At 39.7% G+C, this 13406-nt stretch overlaps 1 protein-coding gene across 2 annotated transcripts in view; it reads left to right on the plus strand.

Annotated features, from left to right (window-relative positions):
* Nucleotides 1-8104: 8104 nt before the first annotated feature.
* LOC118334369 (WD repeat-containing protein 48) overlaps nt 8105-13406 on the plus strand; it is an 8679-nt gene continuing 3377 nt past the window's right edge. Inside the window, exons 1-15 of one of the 2 annotated variants that reach the window (XM_035670270.1) lie at nt 8105-8181; nt 8911-9051; nt 9181-9259; nt 9379-9591; nt 9739-9827; nt 10220-10321; nt 10408-10632; nt 10957-11031; nt 11300-11402; nt 11487-11584; nt 11859-11966; nt 12257-12353; nt 12471-12566; nt 12755-12860; nt 13005-13092. In XM_035670270.1, the coding sequence (XP_035526163.1) occupies nt 8134-8181; nt 8911-9051; nt 9181-9259; nt 9379-9591; nt 9739-9827; nt 10220-10321; nt 10408-10632; nt 10957-11031; nt 11300-11402; nt 11487-11584; nt 11859-11966; nt 12257-12353; nt 12471-12566; nt 12755-12860; nt 13005-13092 (1668 nt within the window). In that variant the 5' untranslated portion in view covers nt 8105-8133. The remainder of the gene's footprint in view (nt 8182-8910; nt 9052-9180; nt 9260-9378; nt 9592-9738; nt 9828-10219; nt 10322-10407; nt 10633-10956; nt 11032-11299; nt 11403-11486; nt 11585-11858; nt 11967-12256; nt 12354-12470; nt 12567-12754; nt 12861-13004; nt 13093-13406) is intronic. The other variant, XM_035670271.1, reaches the window with a different exon arrangement.

A 13406-nucleotide genomic window follows, 5' to 3' on the forward strand; every position in this document is an offset into this window, starting at 1 on the left:
CCAGATCACCTTCCAAAATGCAATGTCTATTAGTAGTTGGCACAACAAACTAAAAGCAGTAAGTTTTCAAATTCCTTTTAGAATCAAAACTGTCCGTCGCCTAGCGTTTGAAATTTGTCTTAAAACATTAACCACTACATGGTCTATCCTGCAGGATGTCTTTAATCCATAGCCCCAGTACTGGGTTGACCTGTAGTAGAGCAAGTGAGTTCACCGTATGAGTTCACTGTATTATAAGTATTATAAGAGGAGTCCAAACTTTTGGTCACAGTATCCAGCATCCTCAACCTTGCATTGTTTTTTGGCAAATTAAAGTTGATCGAGTTTATCTGCAGCCATGGTGGAGCGTTGGTCCCACACCACATACTGCATTTACATAGGACAGATATCAACACTACTGGCCTGGAGTCATTAGGGAGAGTTGGGCCATGATGTCCCCCAGTTCCCTAAGCACTCTACCTTTGAACTTGTCTGTGCCAGGGGCTTTGCATGGGTTTACTTTGGACAAGGTGGAAACTACTTTCCTCATCTCCACTGTGATGTGGTAGGCTTGGGACTGCTGTGAAACCTGCTGTAGAATAGGTTTTAGAATACTGTTTGACTATTAACAATGGATGACATGATTGCGTATAATCAAAGAAGGTTGCTTGTAGTGACAAACCTCAGCTCTACAGAGTGTTTTAGCGTCTTCCAGCTCATTGTTCTGGTTGTGCCTCACTGTTCACAGTGAGTCTCACTACTCTCATTAGCACAGTTTCCAGTCACTTTTATAAAAAAAAAAATCCCACTGTATGCCACATGCCCAACACTAAGCAGCAAACAGACAAAGTTAACGGCTAGCTGGAGAACATAGTGGAGCATTTAACAAAAGAGCCAGATATTTCCTTTCTTGGGGAGCATAACAAAGTTAAAAGAGAGTGAACATTGGAATATTTCCATCAGGTGGCCAGAACCATGACTCTAAATGAATGCTAATAATGCAAATGTTGCTCCATGTCGTGTGTCTTTTTGCTAAATCAACTTCATGAGGTGATGTCACTATAGTTTTTATTGCACTATCCTCAACTGGCCCAACAAATATATTTTTTGTAGGTTCAAAGCTTCTATGTGAGCATTTTTTAAATTTCTGACTCTGGCAGTCCCAGTGCTAGAAAGACCTGAATCCAACCCGGATTTACCAGGATTGTCAATTTTTTCTACAAACAGAAAAGTATGTCATCAGAATAGTTAGATTCTACACATAGTGGCTTAGATAAGTACTTACAATATAAAAGTGGTTTAGGAACAGGATCCAATAATCTAGAAGGTCAGATTGACAGAACAGCATAATTCATAATCACAGCAATTATGCAACAAGAAATAGTGATCATTCTCTTTTGCAGGAAAGCCTAACAATCATAATATACTGGTATATGTATATGTGTGTATATGTATGTGTCCATCACTGAAGCTCTCTCTAAATCAAACATTGTGTAATAGCTGTGTAAAAGGGCTTAAGTCACAAGCTGGATCCACACTGATTTTCTTAGATAATGCTAAAGATAATGCTGAAGGGGTCCAGACACAATATAAATATGTTCTCTTACAGCTGACCACTAGCTTCCTGTTATCCAACAGTCTCTGTCAAACTAGGGCAGCCATAGTTTTGAGTCAGAGGGATTAAGTCCACAGTCTCTGACCAAGGGTTTTCACCAGCACTGATTTAGGATCATGGCATTCACTTTTGCCTCTGCTGAACTGAAGAAAGCTGCAGGGACAGCAAACTTAAAGATGTACTTTTAACATCACAAAACACACCCCAAAAAACCTAAATGTTGTCCAAGCTCTCTCTTTTTAAACTACAGTGTCAACTTGTGCAGCGTTCGTATGGAGTTATGTTTCAAGTCAGCTTACAAATGCTCTGTTTTGGTCCCAACCAACTTCTGTGTTTGCGCAATGTTGTTGCCAGCTAGTCCCTAAAATTTGCCTGTCTGCTCTGTGATGTTGGGCAGGTAACGTTTTTAATGAAAACATGATGAGAGCGGTTGGAGGGAACCAAAATTGTTTTGTTGCGTGCCATAACACCAAAACAACAAGCTGAAAGAGGAAAAACTCGTAGAGCTGAGGTGAACTGCTGAACCCTGGGATTCGTGCATATTTAAACAAAAAGCAAACCATACAAAAAAATAAAAGTCTTATTATATCTGTTATCTGTATATCTGATCAAAAATATAAGCACACAAATAAATACTTGGCAGGTGATTGGATGAGCCATCTGTCCATCACTGTCTATCATGGACGAACTTCAACCAACTAACTATCGATCATATAATTATAATGAAATGATACAGTAATATTACAGTGAGAGTACACTCTGTGGGTCCAGGGTTCCAAGACTTCACAAATTGGTAATGATTAATTTTCTTTGGTACAAAAAAGCTTTCTAGTTTACTAGCATGTTAATAACATTAGACCTTGGCTGTAGCAGAAAATGAACCAGAGAAGTTACTAAATATAGTTTGAATAGCTTTAAATGTGACCTGAAATCTTAAGGGACACTTTTTTTCTTATTGGGAAACTTTGTTCCTCTAGACTTAAATAAAACATAAAGACAGTCTGTAGGTAATCTGATCAGAGACCTAAGCCACTGACTAAAAAAAGACAAATGCCTTTCCACTACCAAACATTCTCCCCCCCTATTTTAGCCAGTGACGGAGTCTGATATTTTAATAACTGAAAAAGCTTTCCAAAGAGAGGATTACATATCTATGTTCCCCTTTTGACAGAGAAATGCCATTGTATCCTTTTCATATTGACTAAGCTCTGTGAGTTTTCCATCTCCTCCTGTCCTGAAATGCATTGATCCCTTCACACGTCCAGCCAGACGCTAGTTATCTGCTTTCACTTGATCTGCTTATTTGGCCCAGGTTGATCTCAGATCAGCTTGTCTCATACACTGAATCCAGCGCTTTCACATTGCTACCAAAATAAATAGGTTAAGGTCCATTTGCAACGTCATAAAGCAGATAAACAGGTTCAAAGCAATGATATTTCTGTCAGGATGTAACAGGATGAGATGAATTGTCCACACAGACACATGAACACATTTCCTCTATAAAAGGTAACAGACAACATAAAACAGTAAGAAGGTACTCTGTGGTGTACATAATCAAAGCATATAATAGTATTAATCAATAGTAAAATGCACAGAGAGAATATCTGCCACACTATTTTGATTAGCACGCTGTTAGATAACACAGACAGAAAAAAAGTATTTTTGTTGAATGAAATTTAATTCCCATAACAGCCAGATGTGATATGGTTATCATCACTGCAAATAATTATGATAATTAGACTGAAAGTAGAGCGGAGCCATGAACTTGCACGCACAAATGCACAAATACACAAACGCACACACACACACCCTCAAATTGAAAACGCGTTATGCAATTACAACTGCTTTAAATTCTCTGAAAAGTAAATCCAAGTATGTTGTGATGAGAGTGAGGATAGTTGTTTGAACTATAGCCCAACTGATACTTCATTTTTGAGGACAATACTGATATCGATATTTAGAGGTTTAAAAATCAAAAAATTATATATTGACCCAAAATATATATTTTTTTATATAAACAAACAATCTTAATATGGATCCCTTGGATTCTTTAGTGTGCGTGTGTCAGCATACTTTAGGACATTTTATAGTTGAAAAATCAACTTGTCAGTGCTCTCTGGTGGACAAACTATGCAATGGTGACACTGTTTCTAAATGACCTCACACCTAATTTGGTAATTTGGTAATTTCTTGTTACTTATTGGCCGACATACACACAACAGGATATATGTATGTGTGTGTGTATATATATCGGCCTGGTTGATTTATTGGTCTAACTCTAGCTTGAACCCTTTAAGCAGCTGAGAAAAAAAAAGTAGTACTTTCTTCTCTCTTATCAGCAACCACTGTGAGTGCCCCAATCCACTGTTCTGGAAAGTTAATTAAAACATTGATATGATTATTTAATTTCCTCCTATCGTCAATTCCGCAAAAGTTAAGAGAACAAAGCACTAATGTTACATTAGTGGACGATTCTATGGCAGGAATTGTGCTGAGTCATGACTTGTTACACTTGCAACTACAGTATGTTTTTTCTATAGCTTTTAGCTTTGGCTTATAGCTCCTTCTGTTGCTCTGGCAAAATGAAAACAAAACAAATACCGGGGGCGTCCTGGTAGCTGGTAGACCTGCGGCCCTTTGCTGCGTGTCATCCCCTCTCTCTCCCCCCTTACCTGTCACTCTTCAGCTGTCACTATAGATTAAAGGCAAGAAACGCCCCCAAAAAATATTTAAATCAAACAAACAAGAAACAAATACAGTAAATGGTTATGAATGATTTTATGAAGGAGCTTACTGATTAAAGACACAGTTTAAAAGCTGTTAAGAAGTGCATGTGACAACGGCAACTCTGAACAAGTCTAGATGTCACATCACGTAGTGTCATGTCACTTTTAGGTTTGTGAGTCATTTTGGTGTGAGAGGGTTGAATTCTCTAGAAAATATACAGCTCAAAAATATCTTTTGTCTTACGTCCATCCTCTTAGTGTAAAAAACTGCCTAAAAGAAAAGTCTCCGTATGTATTTCTATCAAGTTATATTCCAAGAATACTTTAACAGGAAACAGATACTGTTGCATGGATACTGCAGATGGGGGACCTGAGCTTGAATGTGGACCAGATCACCTAAAAGTACGTTGACATATGGCTTGATCCTGTTGTCACTTTTTATCCCCACTTAAGTTGTTTACCAAGAGTAGCTCTTACAACTGGCAGTGTGTTTTCTGTTATTTTGTCACCCAATTAACATTCAAAGTTATTAAAATAAGATTTTGTCTATTTATTAAAATTTCTTCTAGGCATAAAATGCATTTTTAACTATTCTGACTAGCTGTCATAATGTTTTCTTATGTGAGAATTATTTTTCTTAATAGTTGGAAATGTCAGAAAACATCCATATTTCCTGTGGGTTTCTTGCATTTAGTATTACAGGCTGGGTTTTTAAAAATAGATCAGATGTGATTACCTTGTTATCAATATGGTCATTAAAATTAAAATATATAGTATCTTGACTGCTGCTGTGCTTGTCTGTAACTTTTAGTCTAATATTAAGGTTTGTATTTCTCTGGATTTATGTGGTTGAATCCATTACTCATGGTGATTGAATGCATAATCTCAAATGAGCGATTTCCTTTAGGACTACTTTGTTTAGGTTGCAAAGTCTGAAAACTGTAAATGAATGTTTTATACCAATGAAGTATGTTTTATACCATATATAGGTCAGTTTAGAGTTTTTTGTGTTTTCTTTCTTGAAGACTTAATTATTAATTATTGTAAAAACTAGTGCCATGTGTGGAATTGTTGTTACCACCAAATTAAACATTCTGATTACTTGAGGGCTTGAAGACAGACTTTGGCATGATTTTTTTAAACTAACTATAAACATTTGGAAACAGTGTAGTGTACATATTGTGTGTTTTTACAGGGGCGAGTCTGTGCCCTCTCAGAGCTGCATACTGTGATCCTAGGTGCACAGACTGAACTGATGACCTACTTCTTTTGCAAAACCCTTTCAATGTAATTGCATCGGATAGCTTAAATACGTACGTTACAGAAGGTATAGACCAACGTAATGAGACAGTGGTGAAATTATCACAGGGTGATGAATTGATGAAAGATTATTTCATGAGCTCTACTGTTTCAGTCATACAGGATGCTTCCCTCTCCAAAAACAGGGGAATTTTAAAACTGATCATCTGTTACATTAGACAAGAAGATGATGAAGATTAGATGTCACCAAAACACTTCTCAAAGGAGATCTCAAATGTGTACTTCCTCATGTATATATCATTATGTAATGTGTCACCATCACATTTCAATAAGTTAGGGAAGGAAGACATGGAGCACTAAATTGTGCACTTATAATTTATCCTGTGGTATTTACAACAAAAAGAGAGATCATGAAAGTGAATGACCTAAGTATAAGCCTTTAATGCTCCCCACTGCACATTTCAAACATTAAATGGATATTTTGCATAATGCACTTCCTGCTACAACATACTGTATAACATAGGCCATGTTGTGATGTTTTAAATGATAGATTAATCCTAAAACCAGACTTTTTATAAGTATAATCTCTTTAATATATAGGCACTATTTTATTGTATGGAGAAGTTCCCCAGTAACCTGTCCCCATTCAAAATGAAAACATAGAAAAGCAAAGGTACAAAAAGTCACAAATAATGTCGAGCGTTTACTCTCAGGATACCAAAATCTAAAAATCCTTACAGAGGTACTTACATATGAAACTCTGAGATTTACAGCATCATTTCCAGAGTTGAGTTCTTCGGATTTTAGAAGAAGGAACAACCAAACTCTCCGTGCAAAATCCATGTCTTCTTTTCAAGGTTTATTCTTCATGATGGACAAAAACTCCAATCCAGCGGGACAGAAAAGCGCTTCTTATCGCCAGAATCCAAAGTTTAGTGCTCAAAACTGACTTCTAGACAACTTCCAGTCGTTTAATCACCATGTGTTGGACATTTTGACACCTGCCACAAGTTATCCTCTTTCCTTCCATTCGAGTGGCTCTTCTTCCGCAGTCATCCCACAGGGGACAGGTCCAGAGCCGCCGAGCGTGGAGTGGATGCTGCGCTGTCTTCAGCAGCTGCGCAGCGGCGGCAGGAGAGGCGCACCTCGATTTGCCCTTGAGCAAGAGCATGAGGGAGGGAGGATGGTGCTGGACCACAGAGGATTACCGCTCCTATAGCTGGCCCATGTCACACTCAAATATGACAGAGATACAGTGGCAGTTTAACCTCATAACAAAGTCGCAGAAACACATAGTGAAGGGCTACTTGGACTTTATCAGAGTTCTGTGACTCTTGACCTTCAACTTATAGACATAAAATAGACTGCTTTAATTTGTCTTTATGTGGTACCTACATGGCAAACTTAAGTTTTTTTTAGCACATAACCTATTTCATTAAATTATATGAACTAATTAGGAGTTTTATAACAAAATAGGCTATTTAATGTTAAGTTACACCAGATAGGATTGCAGTTTAGAGACTAAACTTGCTATTAGCAGCCATGTGCTAATAGCAATGCCTGCTACTACAGAAACTGATTTCAGTCCACAGAGAGGAATTAATCAATGAAATCACCTGCTGTGAACTCGGTTTGGAACCAAAACCTGTAGCACTTGAATGAACCCTACATGGTTTAATACAAGCTACCAACATTTGTTTTATGTGTTTCCAACAGGCTGAGGTTTGGATTATCTAGCGGTGAAATCTGCGCCTACAGTGTTGGTGTCTTGTTGCGCCCTCCAGTGGCCAATAATATGTTTTCTATGAACAGGTTGGGCTGGGAGATACAGTCCACTGTGTTCTGCAGTGCCCTGTGTGGTATTTCTGGTTGGTGAGTTTGAATTCTTCTGCACAACTAGAACATTTCTCTGTATTGGCGTTTAAGAAGGCCTTAAAACAGCATTAGATGTTGATGTTGGGACATAAAAACACTTGATTTTAACTCTTGATGTCAGTATTTATAAAATCCTAGATACTGCCCCTGGTCCCAATATGATAAAATAATTCTGGCACAAGATTTTATCAGCGAGGAACACAGGGTCAACATTCACATCCATGTTGTGCAGCCTATTAATAATGACTACATGATGAATTATCTTCTAATAGGCCCATTTTTCTAAAAGAATTAATGGGCTGCTTTGCATTTACCTGCCTGTGTGTCTGAGCCTGCTTTTCAGGTGTGGATTCAGCACCAATGCTGATAAAAGATGGCAGTTTTCTGAGGGTATATAGAATGTCATTTTTTATATTATTATTATTTTTTTTTACAGTTATACTGTGGTATTGTAGTATAACTGTAGCCATTATGGTCCCTCTTGGTTGAAGAGTCTTCAAGGCCCTGATCCTGTTGAAAACTGGTCACTGGAAAATGGACAAATACTCGGGAAAAACGTCCTCTCCACAGTGAAACTAGAGGACAGTGTGAAAACCACATTACCCATAAAGCTCAGGCGCATATGTTTTCTTTTTTTTCCGGATATAGCATCACATGAATTGACTGTCAACATGCAAGATGGCCACGCATCACAGGCAAAATGCTGCTGGGCGGAGAAAAGTACAGGTAAATTATAACAGTTGCATTATTGCTGAGTGTCTGGCAGCGGCGACATTGTAGTGTTGAGCTGTAAAAAGAGGCTCACGGTTGTTGTTCGGACAGCTGACACCGTCCGCTGAAGGCAGCGCTGCTCTTATGAGCCATGACTCAAGCCGACTAACATAGCTAGCTTAGCTTACGCTAGCTAGGTGTTAGCATCTTCTGCTAACGCTGCCGTCTAAATGATTACGTTTGTGTAAACAGTTGTCATATGCGCACCCGTTAAATACGTTGTAACGTAATTGCACGTCTCCTCAGTTAGCACTAATGATTGATTCGCTGTCTTAGCAGCATTTATTTACTGAGCTTTAATGGTAGCTTAGCTACACTGTTTCTGGGCTCGGTCTAATTGCTGGGAAAACGTACGTGTCTCGGTGGTTCTCTCGGGCACTCTGCGAGTATAGACTGTTACCTACTCCAAGTACGCTATAAGCACGGCATTTGTCCACTGTTAATATGAATACATGTGCATTTCTCTCCCAATATATGTGTCATGTAGCCAGACTCCTTTAACTTACTACGTTAACTCTGCATGTCCTCAAAACGCAAGTGTATGAAAACTTAGCGTTAGCGAAAAGCGAAAAGCACACGTCGAATCCCCAATTCGACGTGTGCTCAAGGAAGTGGGAGCGTTGTGGATACAAACAATGAGGTGGTCGAGATGCTTCAGTGCTCACCGTCCTCTTTGTGTTTCAGGTGTCCTATGTCATTAGAGATGAGGTGGAGAAGTACAATCGAAATGGGGTGAATGCACTCCAGCTGGACCCTGCCCTGAACCGGCTCTTCACTGCCGGGAGGGACTCTATCATCCGGATATGGAGTGTCTACCAACACAAAGTAGAGCGTCTACTTCATCTATATTATAATATTGCACTCCCAATGTGATCAGGCAGATGTGTTGTCCCATACATCAATGTTTCTTATTCTCAATATTGGAATTGTCTTAATGTGTCTGCTTTATTGCAGCAGGACCCATACATTGCCTCGATGGAGCATCACACAGACTGGGTTAATGACATAGTTCTCTGTTGCAATGGAAAAACATGTGAGTTTAATTACTGACAGCTATTTTATTTACAGTTAAAGCATTGTTTAGCATCAAACACTGTTTTTTTTTTATTGTATTCTGACAGATTGATCTGATAAACATTCTTCCATTTTCAGTGATATCTGCCTCATCAGATACGACAGTCAAAGTATGGAACGCGCATAAAGGATTCTGTATGTCGACGTTACGAACACACAAGGACTATGTGAAAGCTCTGGCCTATGCTAAGGACAAGGAGCTTGTGGCATCAGCAGGTCTGGACCGGCAGATCTTTCTTTGGGATGTGAACACACTAACAGCACTCACTGCTTCCAACAACACTGTCACCAGTAAGTATTGTTTGTTTCTGTGTGACAGTTGAGCCCACTGCTAGCCTGTACACACTCTAGATCATTGTGCATTTGTACTGGTTACTGTTCTGTAATGGCTGATATTCCTGTGGTACCTGTGGACTCACTATATTTTGTCTTCAACAGCCTCGTCACTCAGTGGGAACAAGGACTCCATCTACAGTCTGGCTATGAACCAGATGGGCACAGTGATTGTATCTGGATCCACAGAAAAGGTTTGAGATTCCACACACACTAGTAGTTCAGTTAAACTAGATTAAAACAACACTGATAATTTCACCTGTTACGGTAATGTCTTATCTGAAATAATTGTTAAAGTAAAAAAGTAACATGTAACGATTCAACATTTTGGTTATTTCTCAAATAAAGATTTGGTTAGGTTTAGGCACAAAAAACAGGTAGTGTATGTCCATAAATCTGTACCCTGACTGTCCAAATAAAGTGTCACCAACTTTTAGCCTGAAACTAAATTGAGAATGTACTCTAATGACAGATTTGCAGTAAATTATCTTGAATTGTTGTGGAGCGTTTATGCATTAGTTTGCATTAGTAAATGTAGTGAAGAAGTCCCCATCTTCACACCCGTACCTCTCCTTTTTTCCTTCAGGTTCTGAGAGTGTGGGATCCTCGAACATGTGCAAAACTGATGAAGCTAAAGGGTCACACAGACAATGTCAAGTCATTGCTGCTGAATAGAGATGGCACTCAGGTAAGTTAAGATATCTAAAATATACAGTGGTGGCAGCTGTTAAACTGAGGATTTTTAAAGTCTAAACCTGCCGTCCTTCTCCTCAGTGCCTGTCGGGCAGTTCAGACGGGACCATCCGCCTGTGGTCACTGGGGCAGCAGAGGTGTATCGCCACCTACCGGGTGCATGATGAAGGGGTTTGGGCCCTGCAGGTCAATGAGGCCTTTACACATGTCTACTCTGGCGGCAGAGACAAAAAGATCTACTGCACTGACCTGCGTAACCCAGACATCCGTGTGCTCATCTGTGAGGAGAAGGCCCCAGTGCTCAAAGTAAGAAGCCAGTACGCTTTTACCTGGAGCACAGGAAAATGAAATCATTTCTCTGTGATTTTTTTTAGCCACTTTATTTGAAAACCTTCTTATTGATCATTACAGATCTTGTCTGTATGCTTTGCTTTCCACTGGTGTCTGCTTGTGCTTGGCTAGCAGTAGTGACAGTTATTTATGAAAAGTTGTACTGTATTGTATTTTTAAAAGGTAAAAGTTTGACAAACAGTCCTCAATAATGACACTCTCTTCTCTTCAGTCATTCCTGTGCTCATGGCTAGCCATTTGGAGTCATTCAACCTTTTGCTGTCTTTCTCTGTTGCACAGATGGAACTGGACAGATCTGCTGACCCACCTCCAGCAATCTGGGTCTCCACCACCAAGTCATCCGTTAATAAATGGGTAAGCATGCGTGACACTTCTGAGACCACTGGTGGGCTGTCAACAAAATGACCGTGGAATACAATGTAGAGACTTGTGCAGGTGGCTACGCCTAATGCTATTAAGCAGTAATCCTCCTGTAATTTGCCTAAAAAAATAATTGTGGTCATGGGGGAAATACACAAAAGATAATTGCATTACATTAATCACAGCTATTGCTGTAAGGGAGAGATTATTAAAATCCGGGATAATTTGTAATGGTTCTTCTTTTCTGTGTGTATGTGTACAGTCTCTAAAGGGAATGCACAACTTTAGATCATCAGGGGAGTATGACAATGACTGCACTACACCTCTGACACCACTGTGCACTCAGCCAGAACAAGTCATCAAGGGTAAACATGTTTATCTAAAACTACAGATTCTTCTATATCCTTCTCTCTGACATTGTGTGAAATAACATTTTGTGTTGTTTGCAGGAGGTGCCAGTATCATCCAGTGCCACATTCTGAATGACAAGAGACACATACTCACCAAAGATACCAACAACAATGTGGCTTTTTGGGACGTCCTGAAGGTAAACTCCACGTTGTAGTTAAGTTATTTAAGTATGAGAGTGTGATTGCATTTGCCATTCTTTCGTCCATGCCATAGTGAATGTGATGGTTCAAATTATGGCCAAATGACATCACAGTGCAGAGAAGGGGGTGGTTATGGTTATTTTGATGCTCACTGGCCCTAATGAGCTACTAACTCCAGGTCACTCCAGAGTTAAAGAAAACCTCTCCTGATGAACTTACTCCTGGTGATACCTGTGATTTATATTGACTTTATGTGTGTTTTCCCTTCAGGCTTGCAAGGGAGAAGACTTGGGAAAAGTGGAGTTTGATGAAGAGATTAAAAAGCGCTTCAAGATGGTCTATGTGCCAAATTGGTTCTCTGTTGATCTGAAAACTGGGGTGAGTCACAAACCTGGTAATAAGGGTTGCAATAGTAGTAAGATTTTCAGTTATTTTTGGTTGAACGCCTATAATTATAATTTTATAAAATATTACAGATATTTTTTAAGACCAATAATATGATAGAAAGTATTTTTTTATACAGTGGTTATTCAATACTATAGATGAGCAAATGTACACAGTATGATCGTATCGGTATACTGCTGCAACGCTACAATACAAGAGCTTTGCTGAGCTTGTCTTTCCTGAGCCTGGTCAGTAGTCTCATAGGTCTGCCTCTTTTTCAATAGATGCTCACTATCACATTGGATGAGAGTGACTGCTTCGCTGCCTGGGTGTCTGCAAAGGACGCTGGGTTTTCAAGCTCTGATGGATCTGACCCAAAGTGTAAGAAAGCTGACCTATTCACATTTATATACAAATAACTGTTAAATAACGCAAAACTAAAGCTACCTTTGTATTGCACAACTGCTTACTCTTTACTTTTGCTTACTTTTTTCCCAGTGAACCTGGGTGGACTCCTGCTCCAGGCGCTGCTGGAGTTCTGGCCCAGAACCCGCATCAACCCGATGGACGAGGAAGAGAACGAGGCGAACCACGGTAAGGAGGTGCTGGACAGTCCGTCCGCTGCCAAATCATTATGAAACTAAAATAACTAAAGTTCGGCAGTGATGCATCGGGACCCTCAGTGTGTGTATTCATTCCACACAACGTGCTGTTGTGAGCGGCCGGTGCCTCAAGCGTCATTCAGTCTGTCTTACAGTAGAATCGTGTTCTTGTGCCCACAGTGAACGGAGAGCAGGAGAACAGGGTCCAGAAAGGAAATGGATACTTCCAAGTGCCACCACACACGCCAGTCATCTTCGGGGAAGCAGGAGGCAGAACTCTATTTAGGTAATGTTTCACTAACATCCCTATTAACGCTGGTTCAAGTACATTGAGAAAGCTGGCTTTGTAACGATGTCAGATTATGATTGTCCTAAACAGAAATGGTAAGTCCATTTATTGCACTTCTGATGTTGTTGTTGTGTGTTGCAGGTTGCTATGTAGAGATTCAGGTGGAGAGACTGAGTCCATGCTGCTGAATGAGACCGTTCCACAGTGGGTTATTGATATAACTGTAGATGTGAGTACAGTTATGTTTTCACCTTTACATTAAATCAAATATGACAAAGTCAAAGTGATTAAAATTCAGAAGCTCATGTGAGTGTTTGTATTTACGCGTGCTACCTTTGTACATATGCATATCGGTGTGTGTGTTTATCTAAAGCTCTATTTTTTGGGGGCTTTTATTGCCTTTGATAGTGACAGCTGAAGACAGACAGGAAAGGGGGGTAGAGAGAGTGGGGATGACACGCACAGCAAAGGGGCCGACAGTCGGATTTCGAACCCTGCGCGCTGCAGCAAGGACTCAGCTCAGTAAAAGGGGGAACGCCAGCT

This window comes from Morone saxatilis, unplaced genomic scaffold, assembly GCF_004916995.1.
Source record: "Morone saxatilis isolate NCDOM2014 unplaced genomic scaffold, NCSU_SB_2.0 Contig23, whole genome shotgun sequence".
In the NCBI taxonomy this organism is placed as follows: Eukaryota; Metazoa; Chordata; class Actinopteri; family Moronidae; genus Morone; species Morone saxatilis.